This window comes from Rhynchophorus ferrugineus, unplaced genomic scaffold (genome assembly GCF_030347505.1).
Source record: "Rhynchophorus ferrugineus isolate W39M unplaced genomic scaffold, kcgeb_rfMv2 rfM6, whole genome shotgun sequence".
Taxonomy (NCBI): Eukaryota; Metazoa; Arthropoda; class Insecta; order Coleoptera; family Curculionidae; genus Rhynchophorus; species Rhynchophorus ferrugineus.
Genome location: NW_027472585.1, coordinates 43,406,177 through 43,423,966, shown reverse-complemented (window position 1 = coordinate 43,423,966; position 17,790 = coordinate 43,406,177). Strand labels below are relative to the sequence as shown.

Genomic DNA, 17,790 nt, shown 5'->3' with positions numbered 1-17,790 from the left:
CCACCCTACAGTCCAGATCTTGTCCCATCGGACTACTCGATCTACTTGTTTTCTAAAAATTCTCTTATTGGTGTAAACTGACTTCAAAAGTGGTAACATATTTTAGTTCTTTTGGGTTGTAATAGTTGCCTTCTGACGTACACTAATGATGTGCGGTTTCTTAATGTGATAAAACATCGGTAAAAAGTCCTACTAAGTCATAACGCACAAATAAAGAGAACATACCTTTTTACCTTCATAGGCTTTTTCAAATACTTCCGTTATTATATGCATTTGGATAATAGTGAAATGTTTGTTAATAGACTCATAGTGAGTTATTTTTCTCTATATAAGCGGTTTTAGTCTTTTTAAAAACAGGAGTTTTTCAAATATCTTAGATTTTTTTCCAGATTTTGGGAACATACTAATTCTAGCCGTTTTCCAAACGCCTGGGACATGTTTTAATCGCAATACCATATTGGTAAAGTTGTCTGATGGAGAAAGGGAAAGATGGGAAGAAGTAGTGGCTAACAATGGACAATACTTTGAATACAATATTAATTTAATTTACAGGTCAGCATAACGTAATTATTTCAAAAGTGGCCAACGTCCAGATCTTGTCCCATCGGACTACTCGGTCTACTTCTTTTCTAAAAATTCTCTTATTGGTGTAAACTGATATCAAAAGTGGTAAAAGCTTTCATGAGTTTTTTGTAATCTTATTTTGATGTTTTCTTAAATTTGTTATTTCTTATGTTCAAACATTTATGTATTTCTTTCCAGTCCTACCTCGTATCTGATCCAAAACCGAACTTATGGAAAGCGGGGAACGAAATTGACGAAGCAGCGATGCCGCGGCAATTAAAGCTCCATTTGATTTAATTGCCTTTTTCCGTCGATAAAAGAAAATATAGAAAATATACGACACCGAAGCGCATAATGCCAAATTAAATAGGTTTGATCGAATTTTAAACGGACCTATTCAAAGTTGTGTACGGCAGCGCGTTCGCCATATCGCCAACATGCAAATTTGTTTATAAATAGGGCTATGGAAAGTAGCGACAAAAAATTACTTGACTACCTAATCGGCCGTGGTTTCGCATTTAGTTTTTTTTAGTGAGTCCAGGCCCGTTTCATCTACTCGAAAAACTGTTCGTTTGATCAATAACTACCTCTTTAAAATTTAATGGATAATTATCACTGTTCCTTTATAGTGTAGTTTTATGTTGAATGGAAAGCGAGTTTTGCATAACAATTGATTTTATAGGTGAATAAAAGGACGTTTTATTATCTGTTTTGGAGTAAAATTAATTTACTTGATTTAATTCAAAAACAGTAAATCAATATTTCGAAAATTACAGTTACCTTACACACAAAATGTTAATGAAAAACGAATCTAACGATTTATAAAAAATTTGTCAAAATACCATTTTAATCATTAACTCATTATTCTTGGATATAAATGATACTTTTTATTTATTAGAACATATTGGTTATATTTAATTTTACTCATTATTGGTGAAGAGGGTAAGCGGTTGCACAACTCAATTTAGCTATTTATCTATTTCTTTAAACAATAGTGTAATTTAACAGGAACTAATCTTCATAGTTACTCAAGTAACCACGTGATCACTTCCAGTAGATATGCTTCACGAACTGCGAAATAACATTTCAAAGTGTGAATATCAAAGTCCAAGGAAATCCATCTACGTATCTATTTAGTCTGAATGTTAATTAAATATATCTAATCTACGTTGCCATCTTATGATTAAAGTTTGATTAACATAAGTTTTGAGTATCACAATAAGTTAGCACATCTAGAATCATTTATTCAAGATCAACATGCCCTAGAGATCAATTTGTGAATGACCTGATATATAATATACCAACATTATTCAGATTAAAATATTATATGAAGAAGTTGAATAAAATTTCGCTTTTTATAAATATTATTAAGACATCTAAGAAATAAATCCACTTATTGGGAATATGTTGAAGGTTCTTTCTCTATTTTTGAAGTTCGCTTGTTTTATATATTATTAATATGAGAGTATTGATGTAATTTAAGGTACTAATACCTACTGCCAGTTCATTAAAAATTAATAAATTGATAAACATGTGAAGTTCTTATTTGATCTACACCACAATAAGATGTTTTTTAGTATCTAAAATCTAATAAATAAATCCACTTATCGGGAATATGTTGAGGGTTCTTTACTATATGTTATGTATTTTACGACTTTTAATTATATGTTAATTAAGTACCATTTCTTGACATATGAATATCATTAGCCTTCGAAAATTTCACCAATAAAATATTTTTGAATATTTAGAAATATATTGGATATATTTAAATTGGCTTAAATTTGTTGGAAAAGGGTTATTTAAAATAATGTTGTACTTACGTTCCCAAGGACATCCGTACAGCTCCACTCTCATACACACTGTCCTGGGATGTTCACTGTATGGAATGAATCGGACTCTAGATGCAATAAAGGGCAGTTCCAATCTTTGACGCACTACAAGATATGTGTTACTGTTTCCAGTTAAAACCTGCAAAGAAATACATAATTAATGAAAATGTTTAATATTTTTAAATTAACTTAGAATCATAATGCTATTTAAATTCTTTATAAGTAATAAAATATTAAGTTTTCCCTTTTTAATTTGGAAACAAATAGGGAAGTTAAAAATCAAAACTTAATAAGACAACATTGTTGTTATTAAAATTTCAACGAAAGAAGTTTTAGCATTCAAAAGGGTTTAATAGACATAAAAAGAGTTAAGAAATCGATAAAGTCGATCTAAAAGAGTATTACTTAGTTATAGCCAAGATAACATAATAGCAGTCAAAAATATATCATTAACGGTGAACATAATATTTTTACAATCATATTGCGACAAAAAGCTATATATTTACTTATAAGTGTATAGTAAGCATAATTTAGATATATATTTTCAAGGTCATGGCTAGCACGGCAAATCCAAAATCCCAAAAGCTAGTCAGTAAAAAAATTAGTAAGAAACTAAGTCAGTAAAAAAGTAATAAACTAGTTAATAAAAAAATAGTCAGTAATTAAACTAGGCAGTAAAAACCTAGTCAGTAAATAAACTAGCCAGAAAAAAAGCAGTCAGTAAAGAAGCTAGTTAATAAAAAAAACTAGTCAGTGAAAGGCTAGTCAGTAAGAAACTAGCTAAAAAAACCACCCATTAAAAAAAACCGGTGAAAAAAGAAGTCAGTAAAAGAACTAGCCACTAAAGAAGCTAGTCAATAAAAACTAGTCAGTAAAGAAACTAGTCAATAAAACAAACTAGTGAGTAAAAAACTAGCCCGTAAAAAAATAGTCTGTAAAACAAATTAGTCAGTATAGAAATTAGCGAATGAAAAAATTAATTAATAAAAAACTAGCCAAAAAAAATAGTCAGTAAAAAGACTAGTCTGTAAATAATCTAACCAGAAACAAACCAGTTAGTAAAAAAAGTTGGTGAAAACAGAAGTCAGTAAAAGAACTAGTCAGTAAAGAAGCTAGTTAATAAGAAACTAGTCAGTAAAAAACTAGTAATTAAAGAACTACTCAGTAAAAGAGCTAGCCAGTAAAAATAAGTCAGTAAAAACTAGTCAGTGAAAGATTAATTAGTAAAAGACTAATCAGCAAAAGACTAGTCAATAAAAAACTAGCCAGCATAATCGAATTTGTAAAATGTAGTCAGTATAAAACTTGTAACGAATGTTTCCTTCGAATGATGTAGTCACAACTGAAAATAGTAGAGAATGATAGTCATTTTAATTCATAGTTTCCAACGTTAATTATCACTTATCTGGATAGATGTTACAGGCTACAGCCGAGCCAGAATTTCATTTTTATAAAGTCTAGTCGTACCCTGATTAGCTTCAATCGACAGATCGTTTTTACAGTACGGTATTCAGTACAAATGTTTCTATCTCAAGTTCAATATTATCTGTTACTTCTGCAGAAATCTAATATATGCCACGCAAGTTATAAACATTCAATACCACAAGTTTCAATTAAATTTAACCGTATATATCACACTGAGAAAAAAAAAATCACTTTGCCACGGTCGGTATAAATGAAATTTCGTAAGATTTCTCCTTTTTTTTATTATAAAAGTTTTTAATTTTAACTTCATAAATTTTCGAGGTGACTAAGTTATTAAATTTGCGCACAACTTTTTTTTTGGGCTTCTGGGTAATAACTCATTTATTTCACTGTTAAACATTTAGAAAGTGTTTAAAAAGTTTCTTGTAATTAATCGAGTTTGAAAAAGATTTCTTATTAAAGGGATTTTTCTGTGTTTGCCCGTCGTTAATTTAATGCCTCCAGGTATTTTTATGGGTTAACAAAAATTTTATATAATGGTTTCCTTTCGCGATCAAGAATGTTTTATGGGTGAACGGTTTTCATAATTTCGGAGGTAACGGGCTCAGATGTGGGAAAGATAATTTAGAATTTTAATTGTAAAATTGTCGTGTAATAAAATTATCTCTATATCCATCCACAGTGCATTTTTTTGTTAGTGAAATCAATTTAAAATTAATACACATTGAACTAACCAATTCTATATATGCACTATTATTGTATAACATAGCTGAAAGGGCAATAAGAATATATAGGAAAAAAATAACCACAGAAAATACAGGTAGTCGTACAGGCATCAAAAAAAACTTATATACATTGAGTTTTGTAGATGTATAAATATATGTTGTTCTCTTTACAATATTGTTTTACATTTCACTTAGTTACCAAAACTATTGACAAGAGTATTAATCTAAAATGTGTTCAAATGGAACAATGCCAAAATTATAAAGGTCATATTGGCTGCACTACAAGACGATATTTGACACAAGTCAATCAACATTTTAATAGTGCCAAATTGCCGCATTATTAAACTAGCATCAGTTTTTATAAGAGGCTAAGTTAGTTGAATATATCTCTTTTGTCTCCATATCCCAATTAATTAACATCTTCTGGATTATGATTACTTAATCAAGATATATTCTGACAAGATTGGCGCAGTAGCCAAGTTGGAATCCTGCTGGGGCATGGATATACTTTATGTTTGTGATTGTAATTGTAAATGTCTTTATAGGCAAGAGTGGAAAATCCGAAGGATTAACCATCGCAGTCACGCTAGTAACCATGCTGGGTAAGAACGGATGTCTTCTGGGATGGTTTCTAAGTTGGTCACATAATGCTGAGGACCGTGGTTCGAAGCCCACGTTAAATAGTAGGTCCAGTCCAGACAAATCCTAGTTGGTAAAAAGGAAACTCTAAAATATAACAAGAAAACTTTATTATAGAGGCCGGGTGGTATTTCATCACTCTCGTAGTAGCTCCTTGAAGATTATTTTATTATATTGTATGTAGGTCTTTAAGCTATTTCCCTTATTTTATTCCTAGATTTTTCTACAGAGCTATTTAGATCTTTTTAAAAAATATATTTTTTAAAACTTTTCATTGTACAATATACAATAGTTTTCAGGTTAAAATTCTGCAAACAATGATGTAGAATACTCTTTTGGATTAAATACGTTGATAGAATACAAATAGGGAAAAATGAGGAATTTATTTTCAATAAAATATAAGTATAATAAAATATACAACGCTGATAGATTATATTAGATTGACGACACAGAAATGTGAAATGCTGTAAAATATAAATTGTTTGTTTAATTTGTTATGTTATTTGTCATATTATTGTCAGTATGTCATTCTAAATTTTCTTTCAACAATGTTTTCAATATCTCTTGGTTTCAGGTCATACGGCACAAATTATGTAAGCTTTTAAATCATTACCACGCTTTTTAAGTGACTGGAAATTGTTTCTTTTTTGTTATTCCCAACAATTCTGCATATACTGCGTATCATACGGATCAACATCGAGTAATGCCTTCAAATCTTCCTCCAATTTTTTTAGCTGTCTAGAAGGCTCGGTCTTCGGTGTCAAAATCAACTGTTTAACAACGCTTAAATCAGCATTCGCTTGTCAAAGTCGATGGGGCATGGTTGCTGTAAGTGTCACACAAAGAATTCGATGATCCTCAGCTGTCTTTTTCTTGAAATTTTAAATGTTTGTTTACACTTCAACGAGATGGTACAGAGTGATTTAGCCTACGCTAATTTATACATAGTGACACCATCTGTTTTAAATCCTTTGTATGTCTGATTAAAGCAATATATTTAATTTTAGAGTAAGTAAGTAAAAATAAAATAAGAAGTGAAAGAAAACCTACAGAATTTAATGTTCATTAAGATATCATTGATTAATTAAACTTTAACAGGTTAATTGAAAAGTCCCCGGTGTAAGATAGTAAAACACAAAATTGGTTTTTTTATTCAACATAATCCCTTCAAGGGTAATACACTGATCATAGCGACCCTGCAACATTTCGACATCATTTTTATAGTACGATTTGCCCTTTGCTTCAAAATAGGCCTCAGTTTCGGCGATTACCTGTTCATTCGACGGAAATTTATTCCCGGCGAGCATTCTTTTGATATCTGAGAACAGGAAATAGTCGCTGGTGGCCAGATCTGAAGAATACGGTGGATGAGGAAGCAATTCGAAGCTCAATTCATGGATTTTTACCATCGTTTTCATTGATTTACGGTGTCAATACGGTGCTTTGAAATGGTGGAGCCATGTTTCATCCGATTGTCACCTCTTTTCACCCAAACCTAGATCTCCAATTTAAATTTTAAAAATCTAATGTCTAAACTTAGATTACCAATCCTTCATGGTCGATTTTCCTGGGGCAGTGTCCGGAAACTCGGCATCAAGCCAAGTCTTTGCTTCAACTATATTTTTTCCTTTCAAAACCAATATTTTATCAACACGCGAAATTCGTTTTTATACATATTTTTCAAATAACGAAAGTTGCTTCACTCAAAATGCTATAATTCACAAACAAATAATCCGAGAGCTGTCAACTTTATACATGCGTCTTTTGAGGGTTAGGGCCTACTAAAAACATATGGATTTAGAAATATCTAGTAGCGCCATCTATGTGCCAGGCCGGGGACTTTTCAATTGACCTGTTATCTGTTTACCAAAAATACATAATTAATTATTTCGTAATGAGGTAGATAAAGTCAGGGCAGGTGTTTAAAAAGTTTAACAGCTCGAAACTCCGGACATAAATTGATTTTTAACTACAAGTTATTAGACGGTATCAATGGTGCGGTGTGACAAATTAGTTTCAAACTTTTAATCAACTTTTCTGCCGGGCCAACGAGCCCGGCTTGCAAAACGCAACTAACACAATTACAAACTTAACGAGACTTAACGAGGTTAAATGGATATTCAGCCTTTAACTCCGCGGCGAAGAAGAAAGAGCCATTATTTATTGCAGAGAGAGGCGCTGTTTAGCGTACTGATGAATTTCGTATTCATTTTCCATACACAGTCAGCCACTCTCCGTTCCGTTTGTTTACAGTTCCAAGTCTCCAGTCGCTCTTGTGGAATTTAACAAGCTCGTTGGCGAGAGAAGATTCATTGTAGCAGAGGATAAATATAAATTTCCTGTTTATATATATTACAGAGATAGGCATCGTTCACTTAACTTCAGTAGTACACGGTTTGTCTTAAAATAGTCGACGCAATAACCTATGTTACATGCTTTTTACGGTCCCAGTTTTAATTGAATTAATGCTGAATTTCAGTATATGGGTCATTTCAAGTTAAGAACCACTTTCAACGTCCACGATTGAAAATCATATTGTTACGGTATAAGATTATACTTCTCAATACTGACCAACTTCTTCACGACCAACTAAATGTATCGCTTAAACGTACAATTCAGTCACAGCACCTTAAACATGACCAACGTATCTCCCCTGGCGTGTCCCCTAACAAATTCTGTTCGCCTTTCAGCAATATTAAATACATATAAATCTAATAAACTATCACGATTATTCATTTTAAAGAACTACGATAATTAACTCATTGTAATCTAACAAACAGACTAATTTTAATTAAATTGATGCTGATATTATTCGGATAACATTACTACCTCTCAATTCTCACTATCTTCTTTATGGTCACATACATTTATTGGTTAAATTTACATAATTCAGTCACAGTACCTTAAAGACAGAAACCGTATCTCCTTTGGCCTGTTTTTTAACAGATTCTGTTGGCATATCAGATATATTAAATACATAGAAATCTAATAAACTATCAAGATCTCTCAATACTCATCATCTTCTTTATAGCCAATTGAATTCATTAATTAAATCTACTAATTACAATCACAGTACATTAAACATGAAAAATGTATCTCCCCTGGTCGGCTCCCCAACAAATTCTGTTTGCTTATCAGTAACATAAAGTACATTGAAATCTAATAAACAATCACAATCGTTCGTTTTAAGACCCCAGGATAAATAACTCAATGTAATCTAACAAAATTATTAATTTTAATTATACATAATTAATTATATATAACATTACAATTATCTATCTTTTTTATGGCCAAATAAATTTATTGATTAAATTTACTTAATTTAGTCACATTACCTTAAAGACGGAAACCGTATCTCCTTTGGCCTGTTTTCTAACAGATTCTGTTGGCATATCAGTTATATTAAATACATAGAAATCTAATAAACTATCAAGATCTCTCAATACTCATCATCTTCTTTATAGCCAATTAAATTCATTGATTAAGTCTACTAATTACAATCACGGTACATTAAACATGAAAAATGTATCTCCCCTGGTCGGCTCCCTAACAAATTCTGTTTATTATCAGTAACATAAAGCACATTGAAATCTAATAAACAATCACAATCGTTCGTTTTAAGACCCCAGGATAAATAACTCAATGTAATCTAACAAAATTATTTATTTTAATTATATATAATTAATTATATATAACATTACAATTATCTATCTTCTTTATGGCCAAATAAATTTATTGGTTAAATTTACTTAATTTAGTCACAGTACCTTAAAGATGGAAACCGTATCTCCTCTGGCCTGTTTTCTAACATATTCTGTTGGCATATCAGATATATTAAATCCATAGAAATCTGATAAATTATCAAGATCTCTCAATACTCATCATCTTCTTTATAGCCAGTTAAATTCATTGCTTAAATCTACTAATTACAATCACAGTACATTAAACATGAAAAATGTATCTCCCCTGGTCGGCTCCCTAACAAATTCTGTTTATTATCAGTAACATAAAGCACATTGAAATCTAATAAACAATCACAATCGTTCGTTTTAAGACCCCAGGATAAATAACTCAATGTAATCTAACACAATTATTGATTTTAATTATATATAATTAATTATATATAACATTACAATTATCTATCTTCTTTATGGCCAAGTAAGTTTATTGGTTAAATTTACTTAATTTAATCACAGTACCTTAAAGACGGGAACCGTATCTCCTTTGGCCTGTTTTCTAACATATTCTGTTGGCATATCAGATACATTAAATCCATAGAAATCTGATAAACTATCAAGATCTCTCAATACTCATCATCTTCTTTATAGCCATTTAAATTCATTGATTAAATCTACTAATTACAATCACAGTACATTAAATATGAAAAATGTATCTCCCCTGGGCGGCTTCCTAACAAATTCTGTTTGCTTATCAGTAACATAAAGTACATTGAAATGTAATAAACAATCACAATCGTTCATTTTAAGACTCCAGGATAAATAACTCAATGTAATTTAACAAAATTATTAATTTTAATTATATATAATTAATTATATATAACATTACAATTATCTATCTTCTTTATGGCCAAATAAATTTATTGGTTAAATTTACTTAATTCAGTCTCAGTACCTTAAAGACGGAAATCGTATTTCCATTGGCCTGTTTTCTAATAGATTCTGTTGGCATATCAGACATATTAAATACATAGAAATCTAATAAACTATCAAGATCAATAAGATTAAAAAAAATGAATAAATATCTCAATACTCATCATCTTCTTTTTAGCCAATTAAATTCATTGCTTAAATCTACTAATTATAATCAGACTACATTAAACATGAAAAATGTATCTCCCCTGGTCGGCTCCCTAACAAATTCTGTTTGCTTATCAGTAACATAAAGCACATTGAAATCTAATAAACAGTCACAATCGTTCGTTTTAAGACCCCAGGATAAATAACTCAATGTAATTTAACAAAATTATTAATTTTAATTATATATAATTAATTATATATAACATTACAATTATCTATCTTCTTTATAGCCAAAGAAGTTTATTGGTTAAATTTAGTTAATTCAGTCACAGTACCTTGAAGACGGAAACCGTATCTCCATTGGCCTGTTTTCTAACAGATTCTGTTGGCATATCAGAAATATTAAATACATAGAAATCTAATAAACTATCATGATCCATAAAATTTAAAAAAATTGAATAAATAGCTCCAGGATAACAATTGCATTTTTCCGATTTTTTTTTGGTATAACATTATTATCTCTCAATACTCATCATCTTCTTTTTAGCCATTTAAATTCATTGTTTAAATCTACTACTTATAATCACAGTACATTAAACATGAAAAATGTATCTTCCCTGGTCTGTCCCCTAACAGATTTTGATTCGCCTATCAGTAATATTTCATGTTCATATAAAATATTTACATCTACATTTGTGCCACATATTTTGCGTCTAGTCTCCTGGCTATTTATATTTCTTTAATACCATAAAACACCATTTGTTTCCGTTGTCGCGGGAGTCATAAGCATGAACAGATTTTTTTGGCGTTAAGTTAGCAGCAAGAGCATTGTCAGTCATTTCAGCAATGCCATTCTGCGTATACCGTTGTGAATCAGTGAAACTGTCTTCTTTGTTTTATTTGTACATTTACTATTATTATCGTATAGATTCTGATATTTCTTTATTAATTACCTACTGTAAATACATTTGTGATCATTTCTGTTTTTAACCGAAAAGTATGTCTCCTATGATATCTCATCTGCTTGGAAACAAAAGAAGTTAAGACTGTAAACTAAATGACTCCCCAAGAACAGCGAAAATCTAGAAAATTGTGGACAGAAAAGACCAAAAAAAGAGACATTTTTTTTGTAAAATCATAGTTAAAGATACAAGTAATACCTCTGTAATTGGGATAATGAAGGCCTAAAACTGCTCTCATCTCCTCATAACGAAAATAAAACAGATGAGCGTGACCATCACTTCAGAAGTCCATTAGTGCGAGAAATAGAAACTTAAAGATACAAAAACAGGCCGTGGAAGAAGATAGACGACTTCCAATGAAATAGACTTAGTTCCATCGGACACACTAAACACCAAAGTGAATGCATTATTAGATTTGCCAGGAGATATTAAGAAAAATCTGTAAATCTGAAGCACCATCCCTACAACTTGAAAATAATTTTGTTAAGTTTTGAAGTTTAACAGTATTATTATTACCTTATGAAAGTCTGTTTTATAATGAAATGACTGATAATTAATAATTATTATAATATTAACAATATATGATTATATAATAATAAATGTCTCTTTGAATAATACGTACATTTAAAAGCGAATACTTAGTATACTAATGTAGGACGTAGTTGTTTGAGAAATTTGTTCAGTATATAGTGTTAAAAACATATGAATATTTTCTCAAAATTAAAATAGTTTAGAAATCCGTGAGTATCTTTATAAAGATTTCTGCGCCAATTCCATCTATGCTGACGAAATACATATTATATGTCGAAAATTTATTGCTTACGTCATAATTATCAATAATTTATTAGTATATTACCGTTAATTGACACGCAATGAAATATTGATATGGACAGTTTCCTGTTAAGGATCCAATTTATTTGGATAAAAATGTCTAGGCAACTTTCATCAATCTATTTACCATATTAAGAAAATTGTGTTAATAAAATTGACCATAAATCAACCAACATGTCCACTTAATGTTATACAATCATAATAATTTAGTTTAAATTTATAAAATTGCAATTACATAATATTGAGAGTAATTCTCAAAGCTTCCCTAACGACAGGGAATGTAAAATATAATTAGTTATCAAACACTGTTTAGTAGGGTAACTTAAATTTCTGTATATCAATATTAATAATGTAATTGTTTATAGTGAGTATTAAAAATTATGTAATGTTTAATCGTGTATAGTCAATTCAAATTTTTTTTTATACATACGTCATCAAGATGTTTAAAGTTTTGCCTGCCCCAATTTGTAAATTCGCTTGAGAATCAGACAATATTTTCCTTCTCATTTTATTCTAGTTAGAAACAGACACAATGATATCCGATAAGTTCGAACACGTAACCGAACCAGCCTGTTATTATAGCCCGGTTGTCAAACGTATGCAAAATTCTTGAAAACAATAGTAATAAGAGGTTATAACTCTAACCTATAAATTATTGTGGCTGTATAATTAACTGTAGTTTTTAGTTGTACTATGTTGTTAAAATAAATTATATTTGATAACATATTTGTTTCATTGTTTTATTTAGATTAGAATTTTGTTATAGGCCAAAGGCTATAATAAACTAAAATAAATAAACTAAAACATGATGTGCAGTTATTTCGAATATTGCTTTGTTTTTTTTCGTGTTTATATTTTTAATACCTCAGCTAGAAAGATTCTATTTAGATTATTTAAAGTTATTTTGTGAAAAAAAAGGTATACCAGTAGATTCGAGCAACACGAATGTAATTAAAATAATGAAAACGTTAAAAGTGACAAACAAACTAAATTGAAATAATTACAATATTCGTCAATCAATTTTAGCTTGTTTCAGTTCTGTATCGGTGTTACAATAAAATGTACGCCAGTCTAACTTAATATTTTAAAGAGTGTCATTGATATTTATCATCAATATTTTCGGAATCAAAACGAGTTTGGTTGGTTCTAACTCCTTCGCTCACTCGAGTACTTGTAACTTGTACCATAAACACTATGTATTTTGCGTTGAACCAATGTTGCATTTTCCATTTCTTGGAAGTAAAACAAGCAAAAATGATAAAAATTACACCTGTAATACCTCAATATATAACAACATTTGACTGAGTGAATGAATAGTACAGTACAGTAAGAAAATTGAAATTACTTTCCTCCTAATCCGAAACTGATTTATAGTTCTTTGTTAGTTACTGGCTAGCGTATCATTTTGAAATACAAAAAAATACACAAGCCACTCTAGTATGGAGTTAACTTTTATATTTCGGAATTTTCTGAGACTGATTTTATTAGAAAATATGACATTTTCGGCGATAACAAGTCAATTGAAAAGTCCCCGGCCTGACACGTAGATGGCGCTACTAGAATTAAATCCATATATTTTTTAGTTAGCCCTAACCTTCAAACGATATATAGCGTGTATAAATTTGACAGCTGTCGGATCATTTGTTTGTGAATTATAGCATTTTGAGTGAAGCAACTGTTGTTATTGTGAAAAAAAAATGGATAGAAAGGAATTTCGCGGGAAGCTGGAGCAAAAACTTGGCTTGATGCAATGTTACCGGACACGGCCCCAGAAAAATTAACCATCAATTACTCGTATGCTAAGTTTAGACGTGCTGAAATGAGCACCGAAGACGGAGAACGCAGTGGAGGCCCAAAAGAGGTTGTTACCGACGAAAACATTTTAAAAATCCACAAAATGATTTTGAATAACCGTAAAGTGAAATTGAATGAAATAGCAGACACTCTAAAGATATCAACTGAACGTGTATATCATATCATTCACGTATATATGGATATGAGAAAGCTCTGTGCAAAGTGGGTGCCGCGCGAATGATCACTTTTGACCAAAAACAATGACGAATTGATGATTCGTAGCAGTTTATGAAGATGATCAAGCGTAACAAACCCGAGTTTTTGCGTCGATATGTGACAATGAATGAAACATGGCTCCATCATTTCACTCCGAAGTTCAATCGACTGTCATCCAAGTGGACTGCACAGGATTAACCCGCTCCAAAGCGTGGGAAAACGCAACAGTTGGCTGGTAGGGTTATGGGGTTTGTATTTAGGGATGCGCATGGAATAATTTTCATTGACTAACTTGAAAAAGGAAGGACCATCCACAGCGAATATTACACAGCGTTATTGGACCATTTGTAGGAAGAAAACGCCGAAAATCGGCCGCATTTGCAGAAAAAGAAAGTGCTGCTTCACCAAGATAATGCACCGTGTCACAAGTAAGTGAAAACGATGGCAAAAATCCATGAATTGGGCTTGGAATTGTTTTCTCATCCACCGTATTCTCCAAATCTGGCCCCCAAGCGACTATTTTGTTATCAGATCTCAAAAGAATGCTCGCTGGGAAGTCATTTTCGTCAAATGAACATGTGATAGCCGAAACTGAAGCTTAAGGGAATTATGTTGAATAAAAAAAAATAATTTGGCCAAAAAATATGTTTTACTTTGGTAGGCCGGGGACTTTTCAATTGACCTGTTAGTCTCACTCCAGCTATTCTCAATTTTTTGAATCCAATCACTGAAGCTAAATCTGGTGAATAAGCTGACTTCGAAACATAAAAGTAGATCTTCGTAATCAATTTTCGCACTAGTAATGATGCTGATTTATTGTAGAAGCAGATTAACCAGTTTCTATATTTCGACGTTATGAAATGAAGTGAAAGAACATGCGAAGAGAAAAAACGCCCGGCAGGGAAACAAATGCACCGTCTAACCACCTGTGGGAGCAGTTAAAGTGTAGTATCGTGTTCCTTATTTCTCTGGAGGAACGGCAACCGAATTTCGTTGCCCTAATGTGCACTTTCGCCTTTAATATACACGGACCATCAGTAACTGTATACGTGCGAACGAATTTCTCCGACGCTATTTTGCATTCTGTAATATTACACTAATGATACCGGGTCATATTATGCCTTATGCAGTTGTACACGTACGGTAATAGACGGTCCGAACACGGAAATATAAATTTAAATTGAAATTCTGCCTCGCAGGTACAATAACGATGCCACTGAGAACGAAGCAAGTCGAATTGTAATAATAATAAGCGTCGATTTATTTGAAACCTTCATAAACAGCAATTTACACTTATTTCTTTTCTCCTTTACGATTATTTATACATGATAGTCATCGCCCTGTGGTTAAATTGTATTTTTTGAGATATTTTCAACAAAAGATCAGGAATGAATTTGATATACGAGAGTCGCTATTTATATTTCGGGAATTGGAGACAATGTTGTCATGTGAGTCCATCTGAGGGTTCCATCATAAAGTTTGACATTTTTGACGATATACGTACTCAGAACATTTTGTCACACGGACGCTATTTGTTTATTTTATATTTAGTTGAAAGTTTCGTCTCGGCAATAAATGAAACTGAATCGTGAAGCAGCAATCGAAGTGCTTCGAAAGACGTTTATAAAATCGTGACGGGTGACGAATCATGGATATATTTGTATGAGTCCGAAAGTAAGCAGCAGTCGACTGTATGGGTGTTCCAAGATGAACCAAATTCAACAAAAGTCGTTCGCGCACGAAACATTTCAAAGAAAATGGTGGCTTATTTCTTCGGAAAAACTGGTCATATTGCAACAGTTCTTCTAGGGGATCGTAGAATAGTAAATTCCTATTGGTCAATAACCATTTGTTTGCCAGAGGTCTTCGGTGAAATAAGGACTAGAGAAGGAAACAAAAAATAAGGAAACAAGAGACTCCGGATTGTTCTTCATCATTACAATGCAAGCTCTTATACATCGGCTCAAACAGGAGACTATTTGAGCACTCAAAACATCGAATTGATGGGTCATCCGCCCTACAGCCCTGATTAGCACCCAATGACTTCTTTTTGTTCCCATCCGTGAAGAATAAATTGAATATAATCATATAATTATTCGGAATAGAATAAGTGCTTTGAAAATTGATTTAAGCGTATGCAAAAGCGTCTCGATCATCGTGGCGAATACTTTGAAAAACAATAAAAATGTATTTGCAGCTTAACTATTTGTTTTTTTCCTATTCTCGAAATATATATAGTGACCCTTGTATAATATTTATTAAAATAATACAAGTCTGTATATTAAAATATATTCAAACTACCTCAAGAACTAACACTCACATTTTCTCTCACACTGAATATTACAAAAATGTATCATAAGTAAGATTTTTAGAACTGTAACAACTTCAGGGCATCATATATTTTTTTTACTTTTATGTTATAAATTAATGAAAAACAAAATAAGTGAAGTAATACATGTGTGTATTTTAAAAAAAGAATATATGAATAAAACAATTTTGAAATTGATATTTAACATTAGCATGTACATTAAGAAAATAACGAACACAATTAGGTAATGAAGGACGAAATCGCCGCATTTGAAGAAAAAGGAAGTGCTGCTTCACCAAGTCAATGCACCCTGTTACAAGTCAGTGAAAACGATGGCAAAAATCCATGAATTGGGCTTCGAACTGCTCCCTCATCCACCGTATTCTCCAGATCTGGCTCACAGCGACTATTTCCTGTTCTCAGATCTCAAATGAATACTCGCTGGGAACAAGTTTTCGTCGAATGAATACGCCGAAACTGAGGCCTATTTTGAAGCAAAGGACAAATCGTACTACAAAAATGGTATCAAATGTTGGAGGGTCGCTATAATCAGTGTATCACCCTTGAAGAGAATTATGTTGGCCGGGGACTTTTCAATTGATCTGAGCTTGATATAACTGATGTGAATTTATTTGGTGCTTCTTATCATCTGTAACTGATAATGAAATGTTTATAAAGAGTAAAGGGAAACATGTTTTCATTCAAAAGAAATGTATACAATATCTTGACTTACCAAAACTTATACTAAGTCCATAAAGGATTTGAAGTAATTGAATATTCAAATTTATTATCCTATGATCGATTTACTGGTAAAAAATGGCGCATGGTTAAGAAAAATACTTGTATATCTCAATTATTTTGCTTTTATACGATAAAGCTCAACGACCATTATATCAGAACCTTGCTAAATATTCCTTCCACATAAGGCAAGTATTTCGTTCACCTTAAAACATGTATAATGCTGAAATTTTTATTTTATTAGATCTGTAGAATCCCCGTACAACGGTATGTCGTAATAAATTCGAAATTTCCTTATTTTAGACCCAGATGTGTTTTGTCATATAAAAAAACCGCATTGCGGCTTTATATAGAGCATAGGGTTCCTGTTTAGGGTGCATTTTTGCATATATAGGGTCTTGTGACACCTGTGACTTGCCCTTTCGCTAGAGTCCGCGGTCGTTCTACCTTTTCTTTGTTGATATTGACTACGGTCTCGATTTCCATCGCAAAATATTTCTTTCAATATATCGTATTTTGGTATACAGACACTATATATTAATTAAATAATTCTTAGGTATTTTCTAGGAAGACATCTATTCTCTAGATTTGATTATATTTTAAGAGTGAGTCAGATCAAAGTTATTGAGTTCATTTGATTGATGGGTTATTCCATAGATAACTTTATGTAAATCTTAGAAGACATATTTTAAGACATTTTAAATGAGGTTTTAAGCTTAATATAGAAATTTAAAAAATAAAATGAATTTAAAAGAAATATGATGAGTTGTCTAGTTGTAATACTTAGATATAGTTGAATGAAATGATTTTAAAAATTATTATATAAGTTATATTATCTATCGGAAATTGACGTTGTTATATTATCTATTTAAAAATATGATTTCGTTTCAGTAAGAAAATGAAACAAAAAATAACCGGTATGTTCCTCCAAGCATAGTTAAGTCTATTTAGGTGAAGTTATTCTGTAGCGATCGAAACTACTGGAAGTCAAGTGGAGTTAGG

General features: G+C 31.4%; 1 protein-coding gene across 1 annotated transcript in view; it reads right to left on the bottom strand.

Moving 5' to 3' along the window:
• Nucleotides 1-17,790, bottom strand: part of LOC143197969 (discoidin domain-containing receptor 2) — a 623,414-nt gene that overhangs the window by 201,396 nt on the left and 404,228 nt on the right. The window contains exon 5 of the mRNA XM_076406850.1: nucleotides 2,385-2,532. Coding sequence (XP_076262965.1) covers nucleotides 2,385-2,532 — 148 coding nt within the window. The remainder of the gene's footprint in view (nucleotides 1-2,384; nucleotides 2,533-17,790) is intronic.